We start from the raw sequence: 25596 nt of genomic DNA, 5'->3' as shown, positions 1-25596 counted from the left end.
AGAGAGGGTTTCTGTGAAGAGCGATAAAGGGTGGGTAGTAAATATTTTTTTTTTTCAAAAATGAAAACTATTCGGCGAGAGAGAGAGAGAGAGACGAGACAAGGGTTAAATAAAAACAAGGGCAACAAGGGTTTTTATAGTTTATTTCCTCCGTCTTATTTTCTCTTTTTCTTCCACCCCTTTCCCCCTCAAACTCGAAAAGATTCCCACAAATTTTTCTCTCAATCCATTATATTTGATTTTCTTTACCAAATCCCATAGGGAAGGAGCTGAAGGACTTCCTTATGCTTCGGTGTTTTGAGTAGTAATTTTTAGGTCTCCATTAGCACAGTGACTGTGATTTCATCTCAGCGACGCCAGGAAGAGGAGTAAGCGGAATCCAATTATAGCAGCCATGACTGGTACGTGATTTCCCTTATCCAACTACTTTCAGATTCATCTTAATGTAAGGAAATTTTGAAGTGTTTTACGCATCCTTCCTTTATCAGAATACGGATTCTTTCCTCTCATCTGTGCTTAAGCTCTGACTTCTGCTTGTGTTTTTCACCTGATCACATAAATGTCTATGGGTTCTTGCTATATTTACTCATCTGGCTACTGCTAGTATTCTGCTTCGTGGGTATGTTAACGATTTCGGCCAGCTGCAGATTGAATGTTCTTCAAATCGTGAAGGTTTTGTGATGTGGGCTTCATGAAAGAATTTTTTTTTCTTTGAACTTTTCTCTCATGATCAGACTTAATGAAATTGTCTCACGAAATGGGCTGGGCGAGAGCATGGGGATTTCGATGGAGACAGCAGAAGTCTAGAATCTGATCACCAGCATATATACTTTATAGTACAGTGCATTCATATTTTGCTTTGACAACGTGCGTGTGATCGCCAGCATATACTGCACTTTGCCTATGATCACCCGCAGAAGTTGAATTTATAGGTCTTTATTGCACAGGGCCTTTATATTTTGCTTTGACAAAGTTATTCCTGTTTCTGGATAAAATTAACGAATTTTTTTTTGTAAATGTGCGTAAAGTAATGCAAGATTACACGAGTTGGATAATGTGGGTGTGATTGGATAACATGCAATCTTATATTTTAATATCTACTGAATTGATGTGTGTGCGGGCGCTTATATAGTGGATGATATTTTGTCGGGATTTTTCATTATGTCCAATTAATTTCAACTGTTTGCACTCTATTCGGCTTGTAGACTATGTACAGGAGCAGGAAATGGAAATTGAAGCATTGGAAGCTATACTTATGGATGAGTTCAAAGGTTTGTGACACATTTGTCTCTTAGAATTCAAAGTGCTTCGCTACCTTTTCTCCCTTCTAACATGCCAGGCGCCCTTTTCTGTCTGTATTCCATGTCAGAAATTCACTCAAGTGAGAGTGGCTTAAACACTTCTGGTAGATGCTTTCAAATAACATTGTCTCCGCAGGTACGTGTGTCTCTGTTTTCCACCCGTTCTACTTTTGCTGCATGGTAAACAATAAGTATCCTACTTAGTACTTATGATAAGTGATATACTGAAATCTGAAATGAACAGGATATGATAACTGTGCTATTTTCCTATTTAAAGAAGGGAGGAAGATAGGGGGAGCACAATGGTTGGAAATTTTTGATATATCTACAAAAGAATTTGGTGTAATTGGTGTACCACCAAGAAGCTGTATGTTGAACAACAGTCCAAAAATTTTCTCCCCTATGAATATATTCTTCTGTTTCTTATTTAAAAAAAAAAAAAAAGAAAATTCGATATATCTACTCACTGTGAACAACGTCGCTTTAGTATAGGTACAAATGGGTTGAGTTCTATCATTTCTTGGTTATTTAAGACTGGATTTAATTTAAGCTTCAATTCAAACTAGAACCTTTAAAACAACCATTTCGAATTACTTGAAGCAGTTCTTACAACAATATTTCAAATATTATGGTAAATCTTTTATAGTGGCTATTGGTGAGGATCATTTAATATGTGTCGTATTGCATGATTGTCACTGAAGAAATTCTACCTACTAAACTTTATGATCTTATGTTCATTACCTTTGTTGTTTTCAATAGGATGATGAGGCAGATGAATCAACAAATATGCCAGGTTATTCTTACTTAAGTTGCCTTGCTAATAGATACACCTAGAGGTTAAACGTCCTAATATAGGATCAGTAATTTATGTGGTAGTAAGCTCTTGCCCCAAATTTTTGTGCAGTTCAGCTGGGTTTGATTTTCTCGCATACAGAGAAATATCCTGATGAACCTCCACTTTTGAATGTGAAAAGGTTGTATAATTATATTATACATGTAAATACTTATGTGGATCCCAAGTATCCTTTACTTCAATAATTCAAAATAAACAGAAAGATTTCATGTAAGTCACCTAGTTAGGTTGTTGATCTTGATTTCCTGACACATTCAGGCAACACATTAAAGGGTTGTTTGGTAGGCAATCTAGATATAGTTCTATGTTTCTGGTTTCTATGAGTTTAGTGAATATGTGGTTGGCAAATGTGTTATTGAATTTTTTTTTTCAAATTTTGTGATCCAAACATTGCAAATTCTAATAATAATATTTTTTTATGTTTTCATTCTATCCACATTTTGAATTTGAAAATTTGAAATACATGTTTATAGTAAAAAAGTTTTAAAACTTTAAAAGAAATATTGTATTTAACTCAATTCATTTTTGTTAGATGGAAATATGTACATATAATGTGTTATAAATTGTTGGATATTATAAAATAATTATCATTCAAAATTCTTAACCTAAGACACATAAATTAATTAATAATAGTTTTTATGATTTATAAATGTACTATATCAAACACATTTTGAACAATTATTTAAATTGTTATCAATTTCTAAATTTGCTACCAAACACATATTTGAAAAGATAAAATGCAACTTTTTTTTTATTGAACCCCTTGTTTTCGATTGTAATTTCTCGTTGTTTTCAAAATTTTGTTTTCTGCTACCGAACAATTGTTTATTGTTTTATCCATCACATTTGGTTGTACATCTTCTTTTCTTCTCTTCTGCATTTAAACTTCTTTGGTTGTAATCGTTCCTTCTCGTTTGGGCTTCTACTATAGTTTTGGTGTATCTCCATATTGTACTATTTCATTCATCAATGAAATGTTTCTTATATATACACATTATGAACTTATTTTCAAATTTTCGTACTAGACAGACCCAAAGTTATTTGGGTTAAAAAAATTATTCTACTCTTTTGTATAATAGTATATTGATTTTTGGCTTTATTGCTTTGCTGCTTAGTATTAGAGGAATCCCGGTAGAAGATCTAAAGATTTTGAGAGAAAAGCTCCAGCAAGAGGTATTTTCTTTAATTTAAATAGGATCACACATCAGTAGCATTGATGCTTGTAGTTTTGTTTCATACCAAAAGAAAAAAAAAATATATATCCAGTGTACTAATACGACCATGGAGAACCTGCCAGGTAAAGAATCTCACCTTTCTAGGAATCTTAATCCTCCACAACGATGAGTAGGGTTAACCAAACAGTGAAAAAGGATTTACACGAGAACCCTTCCAAAGGATTAGGGCTCCAGACTCTCACATCTCTCCTCCCAAAGCGAAAGGGATGACTCTCAAGAAGAGAAAGGAGGGCAACCACATCCATCGTTTCCCTATCGGCAGAGTACGATGGAACCCGAAGGAGAGGCTCCTTGTCCAAACAAGAAAATCTGTCACAAAATGATTTTTAAGAGAAGACAAATGATACAATTGGGGGAAAGAACCACAGTGATCTTTCCAGAAATACATCTCTGTCCCATCCCCCACCACACAATGGACCCAAGAAACAAAAGCAAGGAGCTCTTTCGCAATATCTTTCCAAAGATTCTGGTAAGTGCCATTAATCCCTTTAGCTAACTACTCAAAAGGATGGGGCCCATGTTTACTAGCAATAACCGTATGCACAGGGAATTGGGCTCAGCAGAAATGTGCCACAACCATTTGGCTAAAAGGGCTTTGTTTCGAGTCCTAAGGTTCCCAATATCAAGACCCCCAAAGACACCAGTTTCTCGATGATCTCCCATTTAGTAAGATGCGAGCTGATACCTTTCCCTTCATTAGCCCCTTCCCAGAGGAAGTCCCGCATCAACCTTTCCAAACAATTACACACCTTCCCTGGAGCTCTAAAGAGATAAAAGAAATAAACTAGAATGCCACTCAGGACGGACTTAATGAGAGTAAGACGGTTTGCTTTAGAAAAGAAACTCTTTTTCCAAGAAGCCAACCTATTATTTCGAACTTTGTCAATCATAGGGTCCCATGATGAAACACACTTCGGACTATTCCCAAGAGGGAGACCAAGATAAAAAAGAGGGAAGGCTTCCTACCTCACATCCAATCCATTTAGCTCACCTTTTAATTTTTTCATCCTTGCTATTGATACCCATGCCACAACACTTCCCCTATTTATCTTCAGGTCCGACATCTCCTCAAAGAAAGCAAGAACGTGATTTAGCATTGAAAAGAAATTAACACTACCTAAGCAGAAGAAAAGGGTGTCATCTGCAAATTGAAGATGGAAGAAGGCAACCCTATCCTTACTCATCGCAAAGGGCTCAATTAGGTTACCTTCGACTCACTTAGTCACCAATCTGCTAAGCTCATCCACAACAAGGAGGAAGAGAAAAGGGGAGAGTGGGTCTCCCTGCCTCAGACCTCTCAACGACGTCACATCATCTCTTGGGCTCCCATTGATAAGAAAGGAGTAGCTCAAGCAACCCCAGATCCTCATGCGCCACTTATAACCAAAGCCTTTCCTCAGACAGACTGTCCTTATCCTCCTCAGAAATAGGGTTCCACTCAATCCCTTGAACAAAGGGTTTGGTTGACACCTGCAAACCATATAACCTAGAGAAGAAGCCAATAACTTCCTCCTCGATCTTCTTATCCTCCATAATGTCCTCCCCTAAATCAAAGACCAAAGGGCGAATTCTATTCCTACTCTTTTGGCCACTCACCACTCGGTGGAAGAGAGCGGAGTTGCAATCTCCATCCTTAACCAATTGAAAGGCCAATTGCCAAAAGATTCCCTGCTAGGCATCAGATACGGGACCATAAGAGGGTTAGAAAAGGAGTAAGGATCCCCAAGCAAACCCCGTTAGGCAAAAACAAAGAGCCTCCTGCAGTCCATATTCCAACAGCATTTGACCAAAAAGCAACCTCTGGACCTCCTTCACCTACAGAATAGACTGGCAAAAGAGAAAAGGCACCCCCGGAATCAGGGAGAAAACTCGAACAAGGAACACAAGGAGGAAGACCTTCTTTACCCCTTACTGCCAAATCAGAAGACTCACCCACTGCCAAAAGCACGTGGTTCCCCTTCTCAGAAAAAATTGAAGACTCTCCCCTTTCTTTTACCTCGCCAACACCCCTTGGAGGATTAAGGCCCACAGAAAGATAAGGGATACTTACCTGACCAGTAGGCTTGACCGCCTCAAACTGCAGGACAAAATGAGGATTCTGCCCCGCTAAGAGACCCGACTGAAGCTCCCCTCTGGCATTAGGAGTCACGTGGACCTGACTTCCAATCCTTCTATCATTTGTAACCCAACTTGCTGCTCATCAGCTGGAGTAGTACAACTTTCTCCCTTCCTTTCGCACTCAGAGTCCTCTGATTACCGAAAACTTCCTCGGAAAAAAGAACACCCACTGCTAGCGAACTACTTTCAGGGATGAACGCTAACGAGGGGAACGAATTGTCGTCGAAATTGCTCATTATAGATAGATCGGACGGATCATAACCCGATTCAGCACGGGTCGTTACTAACTCCAAATCAGGATCACTCATTTCACCCGCTAACGGATTCAACTCGATTGCTTCAGACACTTGGGCCTTACCTTTACCTTCGCAACTTCCCTTTTTTCCACTTCTTTGGGTAGGTCGGGTCTTTTTCAGCTCCAAGTCTAAGCACCACCTTCCCTGTTGCGGTTGGCACAAAATCTCACTAGAAAAGTGAAATCAAGGTGGTTAACATTACAACCCACTGGAATAAAGCCATCCTTGTTTCCTTTTGCCTTGAAGCACACTTCCTTCAACCAACTCGCACCACTGTAAGAATTTCTCTTCCTCAAGAAGCCCTCCACACCACTCAGCCAAAGAAGCAATAAACTCTCTTGTTCTAAGAAACCGTGTCCCAGTCACCTTTGAATTCATGTTTCCTCACTTCTTCCACCATTCAAAAATCCTAGGTTGGAAGATAAAATCTTGAGAGCTGATAGTCGAACCTATTCGTATAAGGGCCTCTACCTCTTCTTTTGAATCGTAGATCCCCACTACTAAATTTGCACAAAAGATTCTAAGACCATAATTACGAAACAATGGTCGTTCAAAGACCCTCTTAATAATCTTCCAATCGACTGTCACGTTGCTCTTCTTAATGATTATCGTCGAATCACAATCAAATGCATAATCAAACTCCCTTAAACGTTCCTTTACATCCTCGGTCACGGCAACGTCGACCTAGGATCTATGTCCTTTCCTGCCGGCACTTTCCCTTCTAGACAAACTTTTAGCTGCTAGGCGCGGTGCCTTACTGGCTACGCCTTCTGTTGCCTTCACTTGTTGATTATCAGAAGTTGCAGAAGGAAGAAGCCCAGATACCTCCACCCACTTTCTCTTTTGACTCAGGAATGACAACCCTCGTTCACCTCCCCTTAAAGGATTCCAAAGATAATAAAGAAAATCTCCCCCTTGAGTTTACGAGTACCTGAAAGAAGATGATCACATTCTCAAGCCTTCTCCTTCACCAGAAACCCAAAGGACTACTCAGCTCCACTGCAGCCACTAAACAATCCCTCACCCATTCCATAGTGCCCGACTCCAAGTCCAATTTACCTGTTTTCTTGCCGTGTCTATCCTCAATGCTTGCTAGCCTGCCAAACTAATGTGTCCATATATACAGAGAAATCATGTGATTGATCCGTTTGGGAATACTGGTTTCATTCCATCAAAATGTGTTTACATATTTATAAATTTCATATTCCTTTGATGGGCTGTACTCTGCTATGTCGCTTAACCCTTCTCTCCTCTCCCGGTTGTTAGGAGACATAAAAAATTGTGGAGGAAAAAATTCATTAGTCATGCATCTATATCAAGTATATAATGTGTCCTCAAAATTGAGTTTAGGAAATAAGATGGCACGTGAAAGTTTCTGGCAGTGTAGCATAAAACAGCGAGTTCCTAATAGCCCCTTTTTAACCAAAATTGTATTTCTGATAATTAGTAAACTAACTATTGGAATGATGAGAAACTTATAGTTATCTTGATAATGTGGTATATCTGACATATTACGTCTGTTATATTTGGACAGGCATCTGAAAATCTTGGTATGGCTATGGTTTACACACTTGTCACATCATCTAAAGAGTGGCTATCTGAGCGATTTGGTCAAGAAAGTAGCCTTGAGGTTGCTGAAGCAGAAGAGAGGGCAAAAGAAGATGTACGGAACTATATTTTTATCTCCTAGTATTAGTTTTTTTTATTAATAAAGAAAGATTCTCTATTTGCTTTCAGTTACTTTTATGATTGATAGTTAATTATACTTTTGGATTGGAAATTTAATCTGCGACTCTGTGTCCAGAATTATATAGGGGCTATTGTGTCTGAGACCATAATATCAGTAGCATGTTGTAATTTTCCTTTTCATAAGAAACCCTTACAATTTACATCATCTGCTCAAGTACAAAAGAAGAAGATGAGCATCCTCCAAAAACGTCAAAGAGCTTTTAATAAAAGGGCCTCAATTGGCAGAAATGAAATCACAAGCATTATAAATACCAGGTTCTTTGGACATAATACACCAAGTAGAAACAAAAACTTGAAAAAGATCCAAATATATGCTGTCCTATTCTTTTCCTTGTTTTGTTCCTTTCAACCCAATTTTCCAAAGAAGAGCTTCCACCACCTTGGTCCACAAGACTTTAGCCTTATTTTCTGAACAAATTGATACTTTGAGTGAAATCAATAGGAAAACACCATCAAACTCCAAAAGCCTTTAACAACCTATACAAACATCAAAACTGAGAGCAGGACCAGAAATAAATGGATTGGATCCTCACGACTTCTTTTACCCAGGGCACAGCAACGTAGAGAAGATATATATATATTATTTTCTTCTTGATCATCTGTATAACAGATATTATTGCATGTGGAGAATTATTTTGATTAGAGACAAAAAATATATATATATATATATTAATGAAGTCAAATCGTACAAAAAGGGTTGGAACGGTGGGAACTAGCCTTGAATGAAGTTTACTGATGCTGAAACTAACGACTGGATTGCACTCCAAGGTCTTAATGAGCCCATTCGAACATAGAGGATACCAAACAGTGAACTCTTCAAGGAGGGGATTTACTCCCAATTAGCCATAATATAAACAAGGTCATAATTATAAAACATGATGCCCTAACCTATGCTTGATGATTTGGGCTTTATACAATCATTTAGAAATCAATTTAAACTAAATTTGATACGATGAGTTCTCACTATGGTATGTGATGTGTTTAATTCAGGCTATTGTGCTGCTACAATTGCTCCTTGTTGCATGATGATGATATTAAGGGGGTGTTTGGTTATTATATAAGTGTTTATTATAGTTTGTACTTTGTAGGTTATGAAGCATGTGTTTGAGGTGCAGACTATTTTAATCTGAGTAGAAAATAGTAAACACTGTAACAAAGAGGGATTTGAAATAATGAAATTGCAGTTAATTGTAGATTATATTAGTTGGAAACACCAACTATTATAATAGTCCACTCCAGCCACTTGAAGTTGAGGGCCCAAACACCCCCTAAAAGATGAAAGAAGATATATAAGGACATAAAAAAAAATTCAAAAACAGAACAACCTCCAAACCCAATTATAGGAACTAGGAAGGTGCACCAATCCCAAAGAACAAGGCTAAATTGACCATTACAAAAAAGTTAATACAATGGTATTAACACAGATACCCACGAAAAACTCTCATGTTCTTCTCAAGCCAAATGCCCCTCAACATTGCAAGAAAAACATTAAAACAGAACTGCCAAAGAAACCATTCTTTGAATATTGTTTGTTTATGTTACATTCTGGACTTGATGGCATATGTTAGTCTATCTCTTAAAACATTTGGTTTGTTGAACATTACTTGTATGAATTGTTACATTCTATTTCTATGATCTCGCAGGCAATTGTACCACATGGAGAACCTGTCACCCTTGACACATTTTTAGCATGGAGGGAAAGATTTGAAGCAGAGATTGCACTGGAACGGGCCAAGTAATATATTTATTTATTTATCCCCCCTGCGCCCACCCAACCCACAACAACTTGACCATAATTGTTCTTGTGAAGGATAGGGTAGTCTAAAGTGTAGTTTTGCTAGCAGTGTCTAAATTTTATGCTGTGGACTATCATCACATGGTTGAAGTTATACAGTGCCTTTCTTGGATGAATCTCAATGTTAATGTAGTGAAGGAGTGGATCACCGAGGATATGGCAATGAAGTGAATCACTCTCTCTAATGTTGTAATGGAGGTAGCTTCACTTCCTACAGACTAGATGTCAGATTATGGTCACTGGAAACTGTGGAGGTTTTATTAGCAGATTTCTATATGATTTTTTAGGCAGTCCATAGGGTGTTATCTTTAGATGAGGCTAATATACGAGTTTGCAGTTTGTAGATGGCAAGTACCTTCCGGTAAGTCTGTGTTTGGAAAATTAATGCATCCTTGTAGGACTTGGGAAGAAACTCAAATGGCTTAGTGGCCAGTAGGATTGATGTAGCCTAAGCAGCATCAAGGGGTAATCCTCCAAGAATCAAGATTGTGATTCTTTTATTAGAATGGTAATGTGTTTGATTCTAGTGGGGAAGATTCCTATTTATAGAACTTTATTACAAGTGGGGGTAAAAAGGGAATTAATCTAGAATATTACCTAATTACCCAATTAACCCCTATTCTTCTTACATAAAAAATTCTTTTGGAAGAAGAGAGATTGTTTTCATTCGTGGAGCATATTGTCATTTGCCAGATACCTGTGGGAAGTTTGTGAGCAAAACAATATGCAATGAGAGTGTCCGAAAAAACGTTTGAAGGTTTTTCCAGGCTTCTTTATATGCATTCTTGGTGGTGCATCAAACAGAGGACTTGGACCACCTGTTTATTCCTTGATTTTTGCCGGATACCCTTGTGAAGATTGTGAGCGGTGCTGCCTTTTGATCTTTTATGGATGGGACCTCTAAAATGCCTTAGAGACTTTCAGTTCTTAGCCCAACACTAAGATACAGGGGCCCAAATTTTGTGGATCATTTCTGCCCTTTCCTCTTTGTGGAAATGAGATACTGAGACGAATGGATGTATGTAACAGTAAAAAAGAAATTGCAAGGGTTTATTGAAACTAAGCTTTACAAATGGAAAATAAGGAGAATGAGAAAGCCCTGTTTACAAAAAAAACAAAAAATTACCAAAAGGGCTCTGGTTGTTGAGAATAAGAGAGAAAGAAAGGTCACAAAAACTAATCTCCAAACCTGCATAATTTCTGAACTTGTAGTTCACACTACGTATAAAACCATGAACCATCTAAATGATATAGAATAAATGAGTTGAAAAGTAATAGCACTTTGATTTGTACTTCCTATTATCAGTCCTGATCCCTACCAGGCTACAAAAAGTTATGCACTAGTCCAGGCAAATTCACTATTGATCCAATCTGGAAATGTTGGCTAATGACTAACATATTGGGGGATCGGGGTGCTAGTTGAGTATTGTGGGGGGGGTTGGGTGGTTGGAAATAATAAAGTTGGTGCTATCAAGACTTGAAATGGTGCAGCTAAGAGCTCTCTGTCTGTTTCTAGGTGGCTGGTAACAAGGACTTTAAACATTCTTCTCTTCTTTTGATTTTGTCTAATTATAGAGCTTTTCTTTTGTAATTTGCCTAGTATTGAGATTGAATGGTCCCTAGTTTTGTCCTTCCGTTTTGTTCATGTCATTTGATCAACATATTTTTATTGTCTCTGACTAGTTTCAAAGAAGTCACAGATTTTACGTTCAACTTTTTTCTTTGTTGATAAATAAATGTGAACTTCTTTCAGGATAATGCCGGAATCTGCTCTTACTGCACCTAAGGAAAAGAAACTTACTGGCAGGCAGTGGTTTGAGAGTGGAAGAGCTTCTGCGGTAATTCTTCTTTTTAAGCACTGGTGTCGATGCTAGAATAGGAATATCAAACAACTGACTGTTTCATCCTATTACACAGTTAATATGATGTTAAATCTCCAGTTAGCTGGAGCTTCTGCTTCATTCAACTTAATATCTTGCTCATTTGTTGTTTTGACAGAAAGGTGCAGCCCCAGTTACTGAAGGATCTGATGAAGACGACGAGGAAGATATTGACTTTGATGAAGATGATTTTGAAGGTGTGCTCGCCCCCATTCTCACTTTACTCTCATTCATCTAATCAACAGTTAATAATACTAAATCATTCAGTTGTTAGTATTAGTCCATACCAAATGATCATCTCTTCGCATTGCTTGAATTGCAGATGATGAGGAAGACATGCTTGAGCACTATCTAGCCGAGAAGTCAGATTCATCCTCTCACTCATCCAGAAGGCTTTAGTTATAAATCAGTTCATTTGCTTCATTACAAGAATGGATATCAAATTTTGGCTTGTAATCTTAGTTGAAACCAGGATGACAAATTTTCCATTTATTCAACTTTTGGGTCTATTCAGTTAATGATTAAATGACAGCGCCGATGATCTTGGAAGTCTGCATTTTCTTGTTTTGGTTAGAAAGAAAGCTAGTGGAGGCAGCCAATTAATGAGTGTGACATTTTGTTTCCATATTTTTCTCTCTTTACATTTACTATTTAGTGAAACATTCTTATTGAAGACATAACACTGCCAAATTTATCACTACTTTGCAAATCCTTTCTGATGAAGGAATGTCCTTTCTTAACATCAAGGTAGTCCCTTTATCCAACTGAAAAATAAAACAATGAGAACTACATTTTCAAAGCAAGACGAGAAGTGATCCAAAAAGCCATCGGTTATATTCAATACCGAGGCTTTACATAAAGTATAATTTCACCTTTTTCCCCCACTTAAACTTGATATTTCTCAAAAAGGACAAAAAAACTGTATTAAAATATGAGAAATTTATTCTTCTTATTATTACTATTATATCAAAAAAATATGTATGGTAGCTTTTAAGAGTGTTTGATGATCTGAAAAATAACTATTTTAGAAAACCAATCAAATGCCTTATGAAATTTAAGTTAAGATTATTGTGTATATAATGTTTGGAAATTGATTGAGCGATAATAAATTTACAAAAATTTTGGAAAATAATCTAATTTGTTTTCGAGCTAAAATGAGTATAGCTCAATGAATATAATGCTTATACTATAAACCTTAAAGTCAAAAGTTCGATCTCTCACATCACATATTTTCGAAAAAGAACTGGTTTTTTTCCTATAATTAAACCATCAATTTTAAAATTAATATAATTTAGAAGTTTACAAGATTTGGAGTATAACTCAATGGATAAAAATGTACGTATATATGTGAAACTAGAAACATAAAACACAAACTGAATTGCTTATCAAAATGACCAACTTTCAATTTTGTATATCCATGAATTTCTAAAATATCGAATAGGTTAGTGACTTATTAGACACAAAATTAAAAATTTACATGTCTATTAGAGACGGTGTTGAAAATTTAATTACTCAATTTAAATACTAAATAGACATGAAATTTAAGATCTCGTTTGGTAACCATTTCGTTTTTTGTTTTAGTTTTTAAAAATTAAGCTTATTTCCTATTCATTCTTTAAAATGATGTGCATCTTTTTTAAAAATATAATAATTGAATTCTCAGCTAAATTCCGGAAACAAAAACTAAAATTTGACTTGATTTTTTAAACTATTAGTAAAATGTAGATAGTAAATAGTAGATAAGAAATTTGAGTGTGAAAATAGTGTTAATTTTTTAAAATAAAAATTAAAAAAAATAAAATAGTTAGGAAATGGGATATAAAATTTTATAGAATAAATTTATAATTTAAGGTTTTAAATATCTTGATTGGACCCGCTTGATAAGAAAAAATATGTGAACCTATCTTATATAAGAATGGAGTTGGGAGGCAAATTGTTGAATCAGCAAGAAATTCAGAGGTCCGCTTTACCGCCTCTCCAAGACAATTCTTCTTCTTCTCCTTCTTCTCCTTCTTCTTCTTCAACCTCTTCGCCCATTCTTCTACCTCTGTCGGGAACCCTGTAATCATGATTAAAGGTTCGAACACCACCTTCTCTCTTTCACTTCTTCTTCTTACTTGCTTTCATTCCTTCTTCTTAACCACCCCAGATTTGCCGATCTTCTCGCGGACAGTGATCTGGAACAATTTCCATATCCATCTTGCCTTCCTACCATTAGGGGCCTTGTCAATTGTTTATTGCTCATTGTTTTCTTTTCTGGGTCGATTGTCATTGCCTCATTTTTCTCTTGCCATTGCTTTTCATTTGAGATCACCCCTCTCTTACATCGCAATTATCAATGGCCTGGATTTTAGTTATTGATGTACGTTTTTTTTAATCTGGGTGTTTGTGTGGATGTAGCTTGTGGTTATGGTTAAAGGAAAGAATGTGCTTTTGCTATTGCCCATCTTTTACAAGTTTAATTTCTTGCCTCATCATGTCATGGAAAGCAATTACAATTTTAAACTTCTTGAAGTGGCAAAGATTGAATAGGAACTTAAGTTTGGCTGGAAGAACCGATTAGAAGTTTTAGAATTCTTCATATTAACTTAACCTTATTCTTATTCTTACCCTTGTGCTGGAATTCTTTTCTTTTCTGATAAATGGATATTGATATGTTATAGTGAGTGTAAAGTGGCAAAAAGAGCTGTTCCGTGATGTTGAAATTGACACCAGTCTGCCCCCATATGTTTTCAAGGGCCAGTTGTATGAACTCACAGGGGTACCTCCTGAAAGGCAGAAGATTATGGTTAAGGGTGGTATACTGAAGGTTACTTGAAATCTCTCTTTGTTTCTTTTGAGGATAATGAATTTTTTGTTCAACTCTTGTTTCTTCATTCCAATTCATTACCAACAATAACGATGTTATCTTTCTTATTTCTGATCAAACTTTTGAGCTTTTTCGGAGTGATTACTAATATCTGATCCTTGTACTCTCTTACTGAGCAGGATGATGCAGATTGGTCAACGGTAGGAGTAAAAGAGGTAGCCCAATGACTAATGTTATAAAACTTTCGTATAGATTTTTGTGGTTCCGAGTTTGTTGTTCCATTTACATGCTTCTTCTTTTGTAGGGTCAAAAATTAATGATGATGGGCACAGCAGATGAGATTGTTAAGGCCCCAGAGAAGGGCCCTGTCTTTATAGAAGATCTTCCTGAAGAGGAACAAGTTATTGCAGTGGTAAGGTTTTTATTATGTTCTTTAAGTGGCAGGAATTCGTTTTCAGAAATTATTGTCAGATAATGCCATCCATGTCCCTATCTGATAGTGATGGAATTAGGTTGACAGTTTCCTTTAGTTCTACTATCCAATAAAGATAGTTTCCTTTAGTTGATATAATTAGGTTGATCATTGTAGACGACAACTGGAAATTATTTTTGAAGGTAAGTTTGTTTCTAGATGATGGACTGTTAGTATTGTGTACTCAGGATACCACCTTTTACCTTTGATGCTGACATCATTTTTACCTAAAGTCATGTTTGTACAGACCCGGCTCCCTAGGACTAAAACTAGACCGTTACCATAGACATGCATGCATACAATTCAAATAGACATCTTTTCATGACATAGTAAAACCAAATAATTAGCATAAAATAATCAACTCTATTAAAACTAAATAACTGAAATGCATTTAATAGGGTACCCCCATTAAACCAAATCAAACTAGAAAATTCTCTTAAAAAGTTTAAAAGAAAAAGCACTCAAAACTCAAGTTCAACATCAAGACTAGAAATTTTAAAACATAAAATCCTGAAAACATGAGCAGAAGCATACGATTGGTTCCAGTGGCTCAATCATGGATTCTACTTGTCATTTGCCGGCATGTTCTTACCCTTACTTGAAAAAAATAAACATGAGAAAGAATTAGTATAAAATACTCAATAAGTAACCTCACTATCGGGGTCAAGCTAAGCATCTATGTCCTCTAGATGCTAGATGCCACTCTCTAGTGGGACGTGCATAAATCTCTACTTTCCATGGGATGGCTAACTAGTGGATAGTTGAACCCACTCTATCGTAGGTTAGATGTACCCACAAACCTCTGTTGAATCCCGAAGGAAACACAAACCTTTGGTGAAGTCCCAATGGAGATCATCACCTCTGATGAATCCCGAGGAAACACAAACCTCTGGGAAAATCCCGAAGGAGATCACCACCTCTGGTGAATCCCAAAGGAAACACAAACCTCTAGTGAATCTTGAAGGAAACACAAACCTCTAGTGAAATTTGGAAGGAGATCACCTCCTCTGGTGGGAATCTAATTACGGGTAGAGGTAACTATCACTATCATAAACATAACGTGCATCATAAAACATAGTCCCACAAATATGCAAATACATATCATCATCTAGCAAATCATATAAACCAAATAATTTAGTTCATGCTTGCACTCATAACATGCTTCAAAACGTAATCAAGATCAGCTTGTTTATCCTTATGCATCTCGATGCAAACAGTCTCAGAATCCTCAGATTTATTCTTAAATTTATTGCATGACACCAGGGCGATTCCAATAGTAAAATTACTTATCTTGAATTTGAGCTAGATAAAACTCTACAAATAATCTACCTCCCTTATCTAACTTCTAGGAATGCTTGTTGGGGGGAAAAAAAGTTGTCTTTCTCAAAACTAAATATCTTTAGAAACTTCTAAGAGGTAGTTCTTCACCACGAAAAGGAAAGTGGGACAACTAATAAATGTGAAAGTAACAAGGATTTTTTTTCTCTAATTGACCTCCCTTTGAAATGAAGTGGATGATTGGAGGAGAAATAATCCTAATCCTAAATTGTTTGGGATTTCATAACTAAAGTAGTAGATAGATTAGATTTCCTTTTTAAATATGACACTTTATCTAATTGGGAAATCTATTTTTTTAATTAAATTAGAAAATCAATAATTAAAGTAATAGATAGGTTAGATTTTCTTTTTGAATAAGACAGAAAAATTCCATAGTCTAATTTAATTAGAATAATAATTAATTTAGAAATTCATATTCTAATTAAATTAGAAATTCCTAAATAAACGTCAATTCTATCAATTTGAATTAAATCTCAATTTCTCTCAACTCAATTTAAATTAATTATCTTTTTTAATTTGGCTCTTAAGACCAAAATCAACTTACCATAAGTCCAATCAATTTAAGATAATCAAATTTAAAATTACTAAAAACTAGGGATGTTCGTCTTATTCCATGCATTCAACATATTCTTTCTGTCATAATTATAACTGGATTAGTTGACATCTTTTTGGTCCATTCTTATGATTCATATCTACCATTGACGCCTGACCCATTGCCACTCATTATCATTGTACTTGTGTTTTTTCCATCATAATGGAATCATGAGGTATTTCTTTTATAAGCAAATGTTGAAGTTCATTTCAAATATATGCAAGTACGGAGTATGAAGTAACCGAGACCTCAAGGAAAAAGGAACTCCATAGATCCACCCAAAAGAACAAATAAAACTCTGTATGCCCTCAATTTTAACAATATATATTGAGAATATTATGAATATTGACAGACTCAGAAACCTATAATGAAACCACTGCAGAGAACTCTCTTTTTGTTCTTCATCCAGCATGGTAAGTTAAAGGATGGAAGATGGGAGATAGTAAGGGAGGCAAAAGAAACAAATTTTGTGTAGGCAAAATTGAGTAAACGAGGAAAACAATTACTATTGTGAGCATTGTGGGTAGGGAGGTTTTATGCTTCCTGTCAAGTCATGGTTCAAGTCCTCCTTGTTGCATCTTAAGAGTGTAAACAAGGAAAACTGACCAAGAAAAAATGGTGCCCTGTTCTCGCAGCATATATCTTCCCAGCAATTCTTTTTTCTATAAGAAACCAAACATTTATTGAGGTTGATGAAAGCATATGTTATGGCAATACAGAAAAACAAGCCCAAAAAGGCAAAAACAAAATCCCCTCACGCCCAGTTACAGAAAGAAGGCTCTAATCTAAAAGAATTATACTAAGCTGATAATTACAAAAAATTGTGTTAACAGATGCAAGGAATGGTTAAACTTGAACAAAGGCCAGGCCAAAGAACCTTTCCTTTGCCCCGAAAAGGAGGATTCAAGAGCACCTCCTCAAACATCTAACAACAACCTCTATTACAAGCAAGCACAACCTCAAAGGTTCTGAAGAGTCTGTTCCATCAAGATGTCACAAACTCACAATCCCAAAGCAAATGGTCAAGATCCTCTTCCCATCTCCTACAAAGGACACACCATTGAGGTTGGCAACACCATGGAGGAAAGCCTTTGAATACAATCTTGAGTATTCACTCTCCCACGCGAAACTTTCCAGGCAAAACATTTCACTTTCTTAGGAATGTTAACCTTCTAAAGAGAGGAACATGCAAGGGCTCACTTGGGGGGAGAAGTGGCACAAAAAATTCAGGGGAAAAAATCTATTGAAAAAGCCCTCAAAGGGCTCTGAAAGCCAAGATCTAGAATCCCCTCTCCCCACACACGGAACCTGATTCGAAATAATAGAGAAGAGAAAGACTGGCAACCTTAAAGGTCTCACAATCAACCGGTGGTAAAGATGAGGGAACAAGGAAGAGCTTCTCAGCATCAAATAACTTCCAAAAAATCTAAAAGCAAAAAGTAGTGAAGTCAGTGGTGGCTTTAAGAGGTGACATTGGGTGCTTGATCCGTCATTAGAGTGTGCCAATCATACAAATGATACCCAAAGGTATCCACAAAAAGCTTGTGCTATCCGGTGTCTTTCTTAGATAAAAATCTCCTCAACTAAATACAGACGAGGTTGCCTCTACCCCATACCACAGATCCCAACCCTTAGGCGCAAGTATGTGACATCGTCACTTGTGCAAAAATATTTCTAATTTTGTCATATTTTCATTCTGATTTTGTTATACATCCTCCTCTTGTTTCTTCAGTTCTTTGTTTAATTGGACATTTTGTGCTGAACTATTTTTTATGATTTATGATTTTCATCCAAAACGTTGCTGTTTCAGGGTCACAGTGCTGGCTTGTTTAATTTGGGAAACACATGTTACATGAATTCAACATTACAGTGTTTGCATTCTGTTCCCGAGCTGAAGTCGGCTTTGATTAAGTGAGTTCTCCTTGCAATCTTCCTGAATCTTCCTGCAGCAACAAATATAATTGTTGGCTTGGATCAGGTACTCTAATGCTGGCCGTAGTGATGTGGATCAAACTTCACACATGTTAACTATTGCAACCCGGGATTTATTCAGTGAGCTTGATAGAAGTGTCAAGGCAGTGGCACCTATGCAGTTCTGGATGGTTAGTGGCTTTCACAAAAGTTCTTGAAATTCACCTGTTAAAGCACTTGTTCCTTTCATATATTGGGGTGAAAACTAGTATTCCTATTTCGTTTAATGGTCATTTCTCTATTGTTATCTTGGTTCCTCTTTCAGTATAAGAAATAAGATATAACTACTGTGAACCAAAAGGGTGAGAGACTCAGAACAACCTAAAGGCCTATCCAATTTGATAAGAATTCAACTTATCTTTTAAGAGCCATTCATTTTTTACCTTCCAAAGAAGCCACAAAAGTGCTCTGGAAGCTGTGATTCCCCAAGTGTTCTTGCTTTGTCTTCCATACATCACCCTGAAAAGATCTTGCTTGGGGAGCCATTTCTCTATGATTATCTTTTTCTATGTATGCTCATTGAATGATACTTTGAAGCCACTTTTTTTTTTCCCAATAAGAAACTATGTCATTGATGGAATGAAATACCCAACTATATGCAAAAGGTCCTAATCCAAGAGAATTCAAAATTTTTTTAGAAGCCACTTACTAGGCCAATCTGGCAATCTTCTCAAGGATCATGTATACCAGATGCTAACATTGAAGTTCCATTCTTCATTGGATGTAGAGGTCCATGTGAAAAGTTGACTTTACGAAATCAATTTGCATCTCTTCCATTTCATTTCTTTATATATAATCATAAGATATTGGATTTCAGTTGTATTTGATTTCATAATAACTTATTTTTAGAATTTTTTTGTCATCACGGTTGTCAATTCATCGGATGATGAAATAATGTGTTTATTGTCCCATGTTCCCAGGTGCTGCGGAAAAAATATCCTCAATTTGGCCAGCTGCAGAATAGTACATTCATGCAACAAGTATCTGATATTTTGAACTTTTTTATTGCATTCTGCTACGTCTTTAAAGTTAATGTATTAATTGAAGCTTAATTTTAACAGGATGCTGAAGAATGTTGGACACAACTTCTTTACACTCTATCTCAGTCCCTTCGGTCAGCAGGTTCCAGGTAATTGCATCTTGTTTTTTTAGTGATTTCTGTAATTTCATTTGGCTGCTTTTGTTCATTGTATCTCTCTTTGTACTTTGAGCATTAGTCTCATTTCATTATTTCAATGAAGAGGCTTGTTTCCATTTCAAAATATAATTGTCTAAACCACACTTCGAAATTCCTCATGAACTCGATGGTTTTCAACCCATGGTTAGTTTAGATTACATGCTATTTTCAGGCCGTGTGTGGGATTTCTCAATGTGTTTGCTATTCTGTCTCTGCTTTTGGATTCTTTTATTTTTGTTTCCTATTTCATGGAAGAAATGTGTAGTTTGATGAGAAAATTGTCATCTTCATTTGCAGTGAAATCCCCGATGCTGTAAAGGACCTATTTGGCATTGATCTTGTTAGCAGGTAAGACATTTACTAGTTATTTATTTAATACATCGGAAATGAGATCCATGAAGTGGTGGTAGACTTTACATTAATCATTATTTATCTTCCCATCCTATTCTCCTCTGCACCTATTCAATGACCTTGATGATATTCATGAGCTTATGTTTGCTTAATCACAAGTGGAAATGTGTTAAGATGTCCCTCTCCTTGTAGTTAGTATATTATTGATAAGAAGCACCAGTTTGTCATCTCTGTATTGTTTGTGGCTTACCTTGTAGTAAAAACCATATTTCATGGCAATCTTCTCACCAAACAAACACTCAACATTGCCATTAATTTTTTGGGCTTTTTTGGGAAGAAAAACAAAAATTGCACGTTCTTGAAATTATGTGTTGTTAATGTGCTGATGATGTGATTCTATGATGTCAGAGTACATTGTCAGGAAAGTGGAGAGGAAAGTTCGGAAGCAGAATCAGTTTATTCACTTAAATGTCATATATCACAAGAAGTGAACCATTTGAGTGAAGGATTAAAGCATGTAAGTCCTATTAATTTGGATGTTACTTCTTTGCTCGTAGTTGAGTGCAGATATTTTGACTGGCGGTTTTCCAACTTTCAAGCACTTACATTTATTGGTTGTTCAACTAGTTCTTTACTTGGCTAAACTTTTCTTGCAAAGATTTTGTTTAAAATCTGAATGCTCCTTTTCCCTGCCAGATAAAAGTAATAAACAAATGATGAAACAAATGGAAAATTAGGGAAAATGTTTTTTTTTTTTTTTTCCGTAAACAAGATTTGTGTGGAAAGTGAACAGGGAAAATGTTAATAATGTCAAAAGTAATAAAATGAACTTTGAATAATTTCCATTTGTTCTGATGGATAAACGTGAGAAGTTTCTAAGTTCTGGTAACAAAATTTACACAAAGTTTTAGTTTTTTCCCAGTTAATAGTTGTGGTTCTTTTTGCCAGGTAAGTTCTTTCATTTTTCTCCACGAATACTCAATTTCTAACAATATATGTATATACTTCAAATGTCTTTCTACTTAATTCAACCGAAACCACTTCTACAAGGTTGCCCCTTCAATTACAAAAGTTAAATTTTATATTTTGGAAGCACATTGAAGTTTCGTGTTTGGAGCCCATAATTTACTGTCAGGTAGGTTTTCCATTCTCTTTGGAAGTCAAGCTAGTGGCTCTGTATTAATCAGTCTTCATCGTTCAACCTGAATTTCTGCCTACAGTAATTCTTTCTGTTGTTTAGAAAGGTTTTCATCAGTATGTGAATGCATTCAAACACTGGCGCCTGCCTATAGGATGGTACTGCCCTTAAGAATATTGATGAACTCCCTCGATGAGAGATGTCACAATAATAAATACAATAGTTTCTATCAAAAGCAAAACTCACCAAAAGAGCTTAAAAAATACTCGAGCTTTGCATTAATTAGAGAGCATAGTTGCAATAGTCATTATCTAAAGAATTCACCTTGGAATGCTGCCACCTCTTCTACCAGCCACATTTTAAATTACTTTGTACCATACCTAATTGGATTTTATTTGGAATCTCCAGAATCACTTTACCACTAAGGCTTTAATATGTAGCCTTAGGTTCCCAATTCCCACCCCACCACCTAGTCCTGGGGCAAAGGAATCAACTTCCAATACACTGGATAGCCAGGCTCTTCCTCATCTAGAGAAGCATCCCTTTCCAACAAAGCGCTACATGGAGTCAATCTACCAAAATTTTCTCCATTTATCAAGCTTGCACAAGACTTTTTAGGTAGTCTGTGCTGTGCATTAATAGCTTGCTTCAAGACCTATAATTTGAGTAGATCCACACTCCTTGCTTGCTTTGGTTCTGATTGGTCACCCCCTTCTAGAGGGAGGAGGAGGTCCTTTGGCTCAACATTATTAGCATAATCTTTTTTTTTCCCCCTTTTTGATGAATGAAATATTCAAAGAGATAAAAGGCCTATAAATGGGTTTACAAAAGATTTCCCCAGTTAGCTACAAGGAGATTTTTGTTGTGATCAGTAAAGCAATTTTATTATTAGCATAATCCTTGAATCATAAAAGGACTTGGACATTTTTTTGGGGTGAAAAATGATTAAGTTGTATTGATCCATCAAAACTTCGAACTAATAATTATATCAATATAAACCCAAAAATTTCATAATTAAGGAAGGTGTTTGGACCAACTTTCAAGTTGGTGAAGGGGGCTATTATAGCCCACTCCATGTTTGGGGCACCATTTATAATTGTTGGTGTTTCCAACTATTATAACTTATAATTAGCTACGATATTACTATTATAAATCTCTCTTCACTACAATGTTTACTATTTCCTACTCATTCTCTCTTTCCCTCTTTGTTATAGTGTTCACTATTTTCTACTCAGACTAAGATATTCTACACCCCAAACACAAACTATTATAACTCAGACTAAAATAGTCTATACCCCAAACATAGACTATTATAGCCTATGAATTATTGTAAACTAGACTAACTCAGTGTCCCAAATACCCTCTTAAATCAATTTAGTCTCTCTGTCGATTTACAATTAAATCATAATCTAAATAAAATTATTCTTGTTCAATAATCCTACCAAGGTGGAAAGAAAAATTAGCACATAAATTTTTGTAAATAAATAGAGGAAAATAGAGGAAGACAATAAGATGAAAAACCACATATTACTGAATTATCCTATTATTCATCTGATTCCAACTTCTTTTTGTATTATTATGTTGATTCTTGTATTTAAAGACTCTTATACATGTGTGAATATTATACATTAACAGTTTTAAAATGATCTCAACTGAGAGTCTAGATTGATTTATTTATGAAAGTTTAGGATTTTAATTGATATAATTATTAATTTGAGGGTTTTAAATGATATAAACTTCAAAGTTCATGGCATAAATTTATTTTTTCTTGCTTTTTAATTCTTTATCTTTATGGCACTTTGTGTAAATTCTCTTCGTGCTTTTGTAGCTATAGCCTATCGACTATTATATCCCAAGGACTGTGTTTCTGTGACTTCTTTGGATAGGGGTTCACCCCTACTTTTTGTAATTCCATATCATCGATAAATTTTTTTAATCCAAAAATATATAATAAGAGGTAAAGAAAAGAAACCTATAAGTTGAGCGAGCAGTTCGCGTCAACTTTGAAATCTGTTATTGGCATGTTGCAATGTTTTCCCGAGTGAAGTCGCACAGGATTAAAGTTCCCACTTGTCTCCGTTTTATATTTTTCTTACCAAGTAATGGTTTTTTATGTATTTCTTGTTTAGAAATCTTCGTGATAAAATTTATTTTGCATCGGAATTCTGCAGGGTTTAAAATCAGAAATAGATAAAGTATCTCCTTCACTGGGGCGCAGTGCAATTTTCTTGAAGGAATCTCGTATTAATAGCCTGCCAAGGTAATGATATCTTTTTACGTTTTTTTCTATTTCCTCTTATTAAAAGAATAATCTTTTTATGTTTAAAGTTGTCTTAGTTCTGCATTGCCTATTAACTTAACACATCTTTTCACTGGGAAGTCTACTAGATCAATTTTAGATTAGCATTGTACCATGCAAAAAATATGAAATTTTGCATCCAATATAACAATTATTTATGGTTTAATTATTTTAAGGTATTTGACAATTCAATTTGTCCGCTTTTTTTGGAAGAGGGAGTCAAATCAGAAGGCCAAAATTTTGAGGGTATGCCACGATTGTACATCGTGAATGCTGTCCTATTTTACTTGAATTTGAACTCCCTTACAGTATTCCATAATTTTTTGTCTTAACTTTCATCTCAGAAAGTGGATTATCCTTTGGAGTTGGATGTGTTTGATTTGTGTTCAGATGATCTTCGCAAACAATTGGAAGGTCCTCGACTGGTATGGTTTCTCACCTATGGTCTTTGAAGAAGAAACTTATTGATAGTTTATGGTTGATGAACATTCAAATTTTATTTATTGAAATATAGCTTTTGAGGAATGAGGAAGGCAAAAAACTTGGTCTGAAACCCAATGAGAAGACTTCCGATTCTGCGGACAAGGATGTAAAGATATCTGATGCAGAAGTGAGTCAAGACTCCATTTGCAACCTTTGAATTATATTTGAACTTTCTTTTGACTTCCAAGGCCTGAAATAATGCAGGGTACATCTACTGGGATTGAAGCACAGTCAAGTATTACACCTCAAGAAGGTATCCTTTTCTAAAAGTGGAAATTGCACTTCGTATTCAATCGGTTCTTGCTCCATACTTCATTACACTCTCACCTTTTGTTGATTATCTATCTCAGATGCCCCCTCTTCTGACAAGGAAGTACAAATGACTGGAATTTATGATTTGGTAGCTGTGTTGACCCACAAGGGAAGGAGTGCAGATTCAGGACATTATGTTGCCTGGGTCAAGCAAGAAAGCGGTTAGTCTTTTAGAATGAATTGTTTTTTTATTATTTACTATGTGATACAAACGATTATAAATGGTCTTCAATTGGCCACAGGGAAGTGGATTGAATATGATGATGATAACCCCATTGCACAGAGAGAAGAAGACATCTTAAAGCTATCGGGTGGAGGTAAAACTCACATAGGAATTAATTACATGTTCGAAAATGATTTTAAAATTGTAAAAATTACTCCAAAACATGCCTTTAATTACTCAACATTAATTTAATATTTAATTTTACTCTTTTAAATGAAAATTTCATATCATTAAATATTGAATGATTAAAAGTATCATTCATAGTGATTTGATTTTGAAAATGACAAAAATGATTTTAACCAATCAAAATCACTCTCATACATGCTAAACTTTCATTCTCCAAACAGAAAGTGTCAGAAATGGATTCACCGCCGACCACAGATAACGTTTCGTTCTGAACTTTCATTTATTTCAGGTGACTGGCATATGGCATATATATGCATGTACAAGGCTCGTGTTGTCCCTAAGTGATCTCATTTATGTTCAAATTTAATGCGAGGGCTTCCACAATTGGCTAAAAGATTTCATCAACTAAGTTTGCTTGCCAGAAACTTTCCTATGTACGCCAAGTGTTTCAAGTAGTTTGGTCTAGCAGCTTGGTGACTAGAAAGCAAGCTGGGCGGTCTGGTTAGATATTTTTTTAGAACCAAATATGTCATGTTTAAATGTGTGGATCATTGGCACTGTTTTATTTACTACCTCTCTATTTCTGTATTGGACAATTTTACAATTAGATTTTTCCGTTCTATTTATGAACAGGGAAACCAAGTAGTTTTGCTTAGCCTGGAGTGTTTTCCTTTTTAAAGCTTGTGGTGCACATAAAACTAAACCAAATCAAACCAAACTAACCAAGAAAACTGGTTCTCAAAACAATTTTGTTTGAGTTTGGTTTGATTCGGTTTGGTTTAATTCTGTTCGCATAAATCATAAACATCACAGGATCATAAAACATCACAGGATGATTTTCTGTCTGATAAAAAATTGAAAAAGCTTCGGCTAAATTATCTGAACAAGATAATATTGACCTGAGCTTTAAAATTAGACAATGGAAAATAATCAAAGAGTGCTCGCTTTGTCAAAGTGATATAATATAAATGAACGAAAGTAATATAAATGCAAATAAATTGAACGTTTATGTTTGGAAGTTGTAAAGTACTCTAGCATTTTGTCTTCTTTTATCTGCTTTTATTGAGCTACCATTCTA

At 35.6% G+C, this 25596-nt stretch overlaps 2 protein-coding genes across 4 annotated transcripts; both read left to right on the top strand.

Moving 5' to 3' along the window:
- Positions 1-134: 134 nt before the first annotated feature.
- Positions 135-11856, top strand: LOC120086012 (RWD domain-containing protein 1). Of its 3 annotated transcripts, none has more exons than XM_039042393.1 (11): positions 135-401; positions 1206-1271; positions 1370-1437; positions 2061-2094; positions 2206-2275; positions 3276-3327; positions 7338-7466; positions 9196-9287; positions 11101-11185; positions 11346-11424; positions 11550-11852. In XM_039042393.1, exons 1-11 carry the CDS (start codon positions 395-397, stop codon positions 11624-11626), a joined length of 759 nt encoding a protein of 252 aa, XP_038898321.1. In that variant the 5' UTR covers positions 135-394; the 3' UTR covers positions 11627-11852. The 3 variants fall into 3 exon arrangements, with proteins under 3 accessions (XP_038898321.1, XP_038898320.1, XP_038898322.1); XM_039042392.1 differs by having other exon boundaries at positions 142-401; positions 3270-3327; XM_039042394.1 differs by lacking the exon at positions 135-401 and having other exon boundaries at positions 1202-1271; positions 2211-2275; positions 3270-3327; positions 11550-11856.
- Positions 11857-13146: 1290 nt separating this feature from the next.
- Positions 13147-25173, top strand: LOC120087058 (ubiquitin carboxyl-terminal hydrolase 6). The gene is made up of 18 exons (XM_039043903.1): positions 13147-13304; positions 13891-14036; positions 14216-14251; positions 14341-14448; positions 18249-18349; positions 18417-18540; positions 19330-19389; positions 19471-19538; positions 19884-19934; positions 20346-20454; positions 23247-23335; positions 23551-23620; positions 23719-23799; positions 23889-23984; positions 24062-24110; positions 24208-24330; positions 24412-24486; positions 24808-25173. The coding sequence occupies exons 1-18, from the start codon at positions 13295-13297 to the stop codon at positions 24861-24863; spliced, it is 1452 nt and encodes a 483-aa protein (XP_038899831.1). The 5' UTR covers positions 13147-13294; the 3' UTR covers positions 24864-25173.
- Positions 25174-25596: the final 423 nt, after the last annotated feature.

The sequence above is a fragment of the Benincasa hispida genome, chromosome 9, assembly GCF_009727055.1.
Source record: "Benincasa hispida cultivar B227 chromosome 9, ASM972705v1, whole genome shotgun sequence".
Taxonomy (NCBI): domain Eukaryota; kingdom Viridiplantae; phylum Streptophyta; class Magnoliopsida; order Cucurbitales; family Cucurbitaceae; genus Benincasa; species Benincasa hispida.
Note: the sequence above shows the minus strand (reverse complement) of the source record. Positions and strands in the feature narration are given on the sequence as shown.

What these genes read in the sequence shown, in the direction of transcription:
- LOC120086012 (XM_039042392.1), top strand. An exon ending in AAATAACATTGTCTCCGCAG is followed by an intron (nt 1,438 to 2,060) that starts GTACGTGTGTCT and finishes TGTTTTCAATAG; the next exon opens with GATGATGAGGCAGATGAATC. An exon ending in TGATGAAGATGATTTTGAAG is followed by an intron (nt 11,425 to 11,549) that starts GTGTGCTCGCCC and finishes CTTGAATTGCAG; the next exon opens with ATGATGAGGAAGACATGCTT.
- LOC120087058 (XM_039043903.1), top strand. An exon ending in AGGAACAAGTTATTGCAGTG is followed by an intron (nt 14,449 to 18,248) that starts GTAAGGTTTTTA and finishes TTGCTGTTTCAG; the next exon opens with GGTCACAGTGCTGGCTTGTT. An exon ending in CTTAAAGCTATCGGGTGGAG is followed by an intron (nt 24,487 to 24,807) that starts GTAAAACTCACA and finishes CATTTATTTCAG; the next exon opens with GTGACTGGCATATGGCATAT.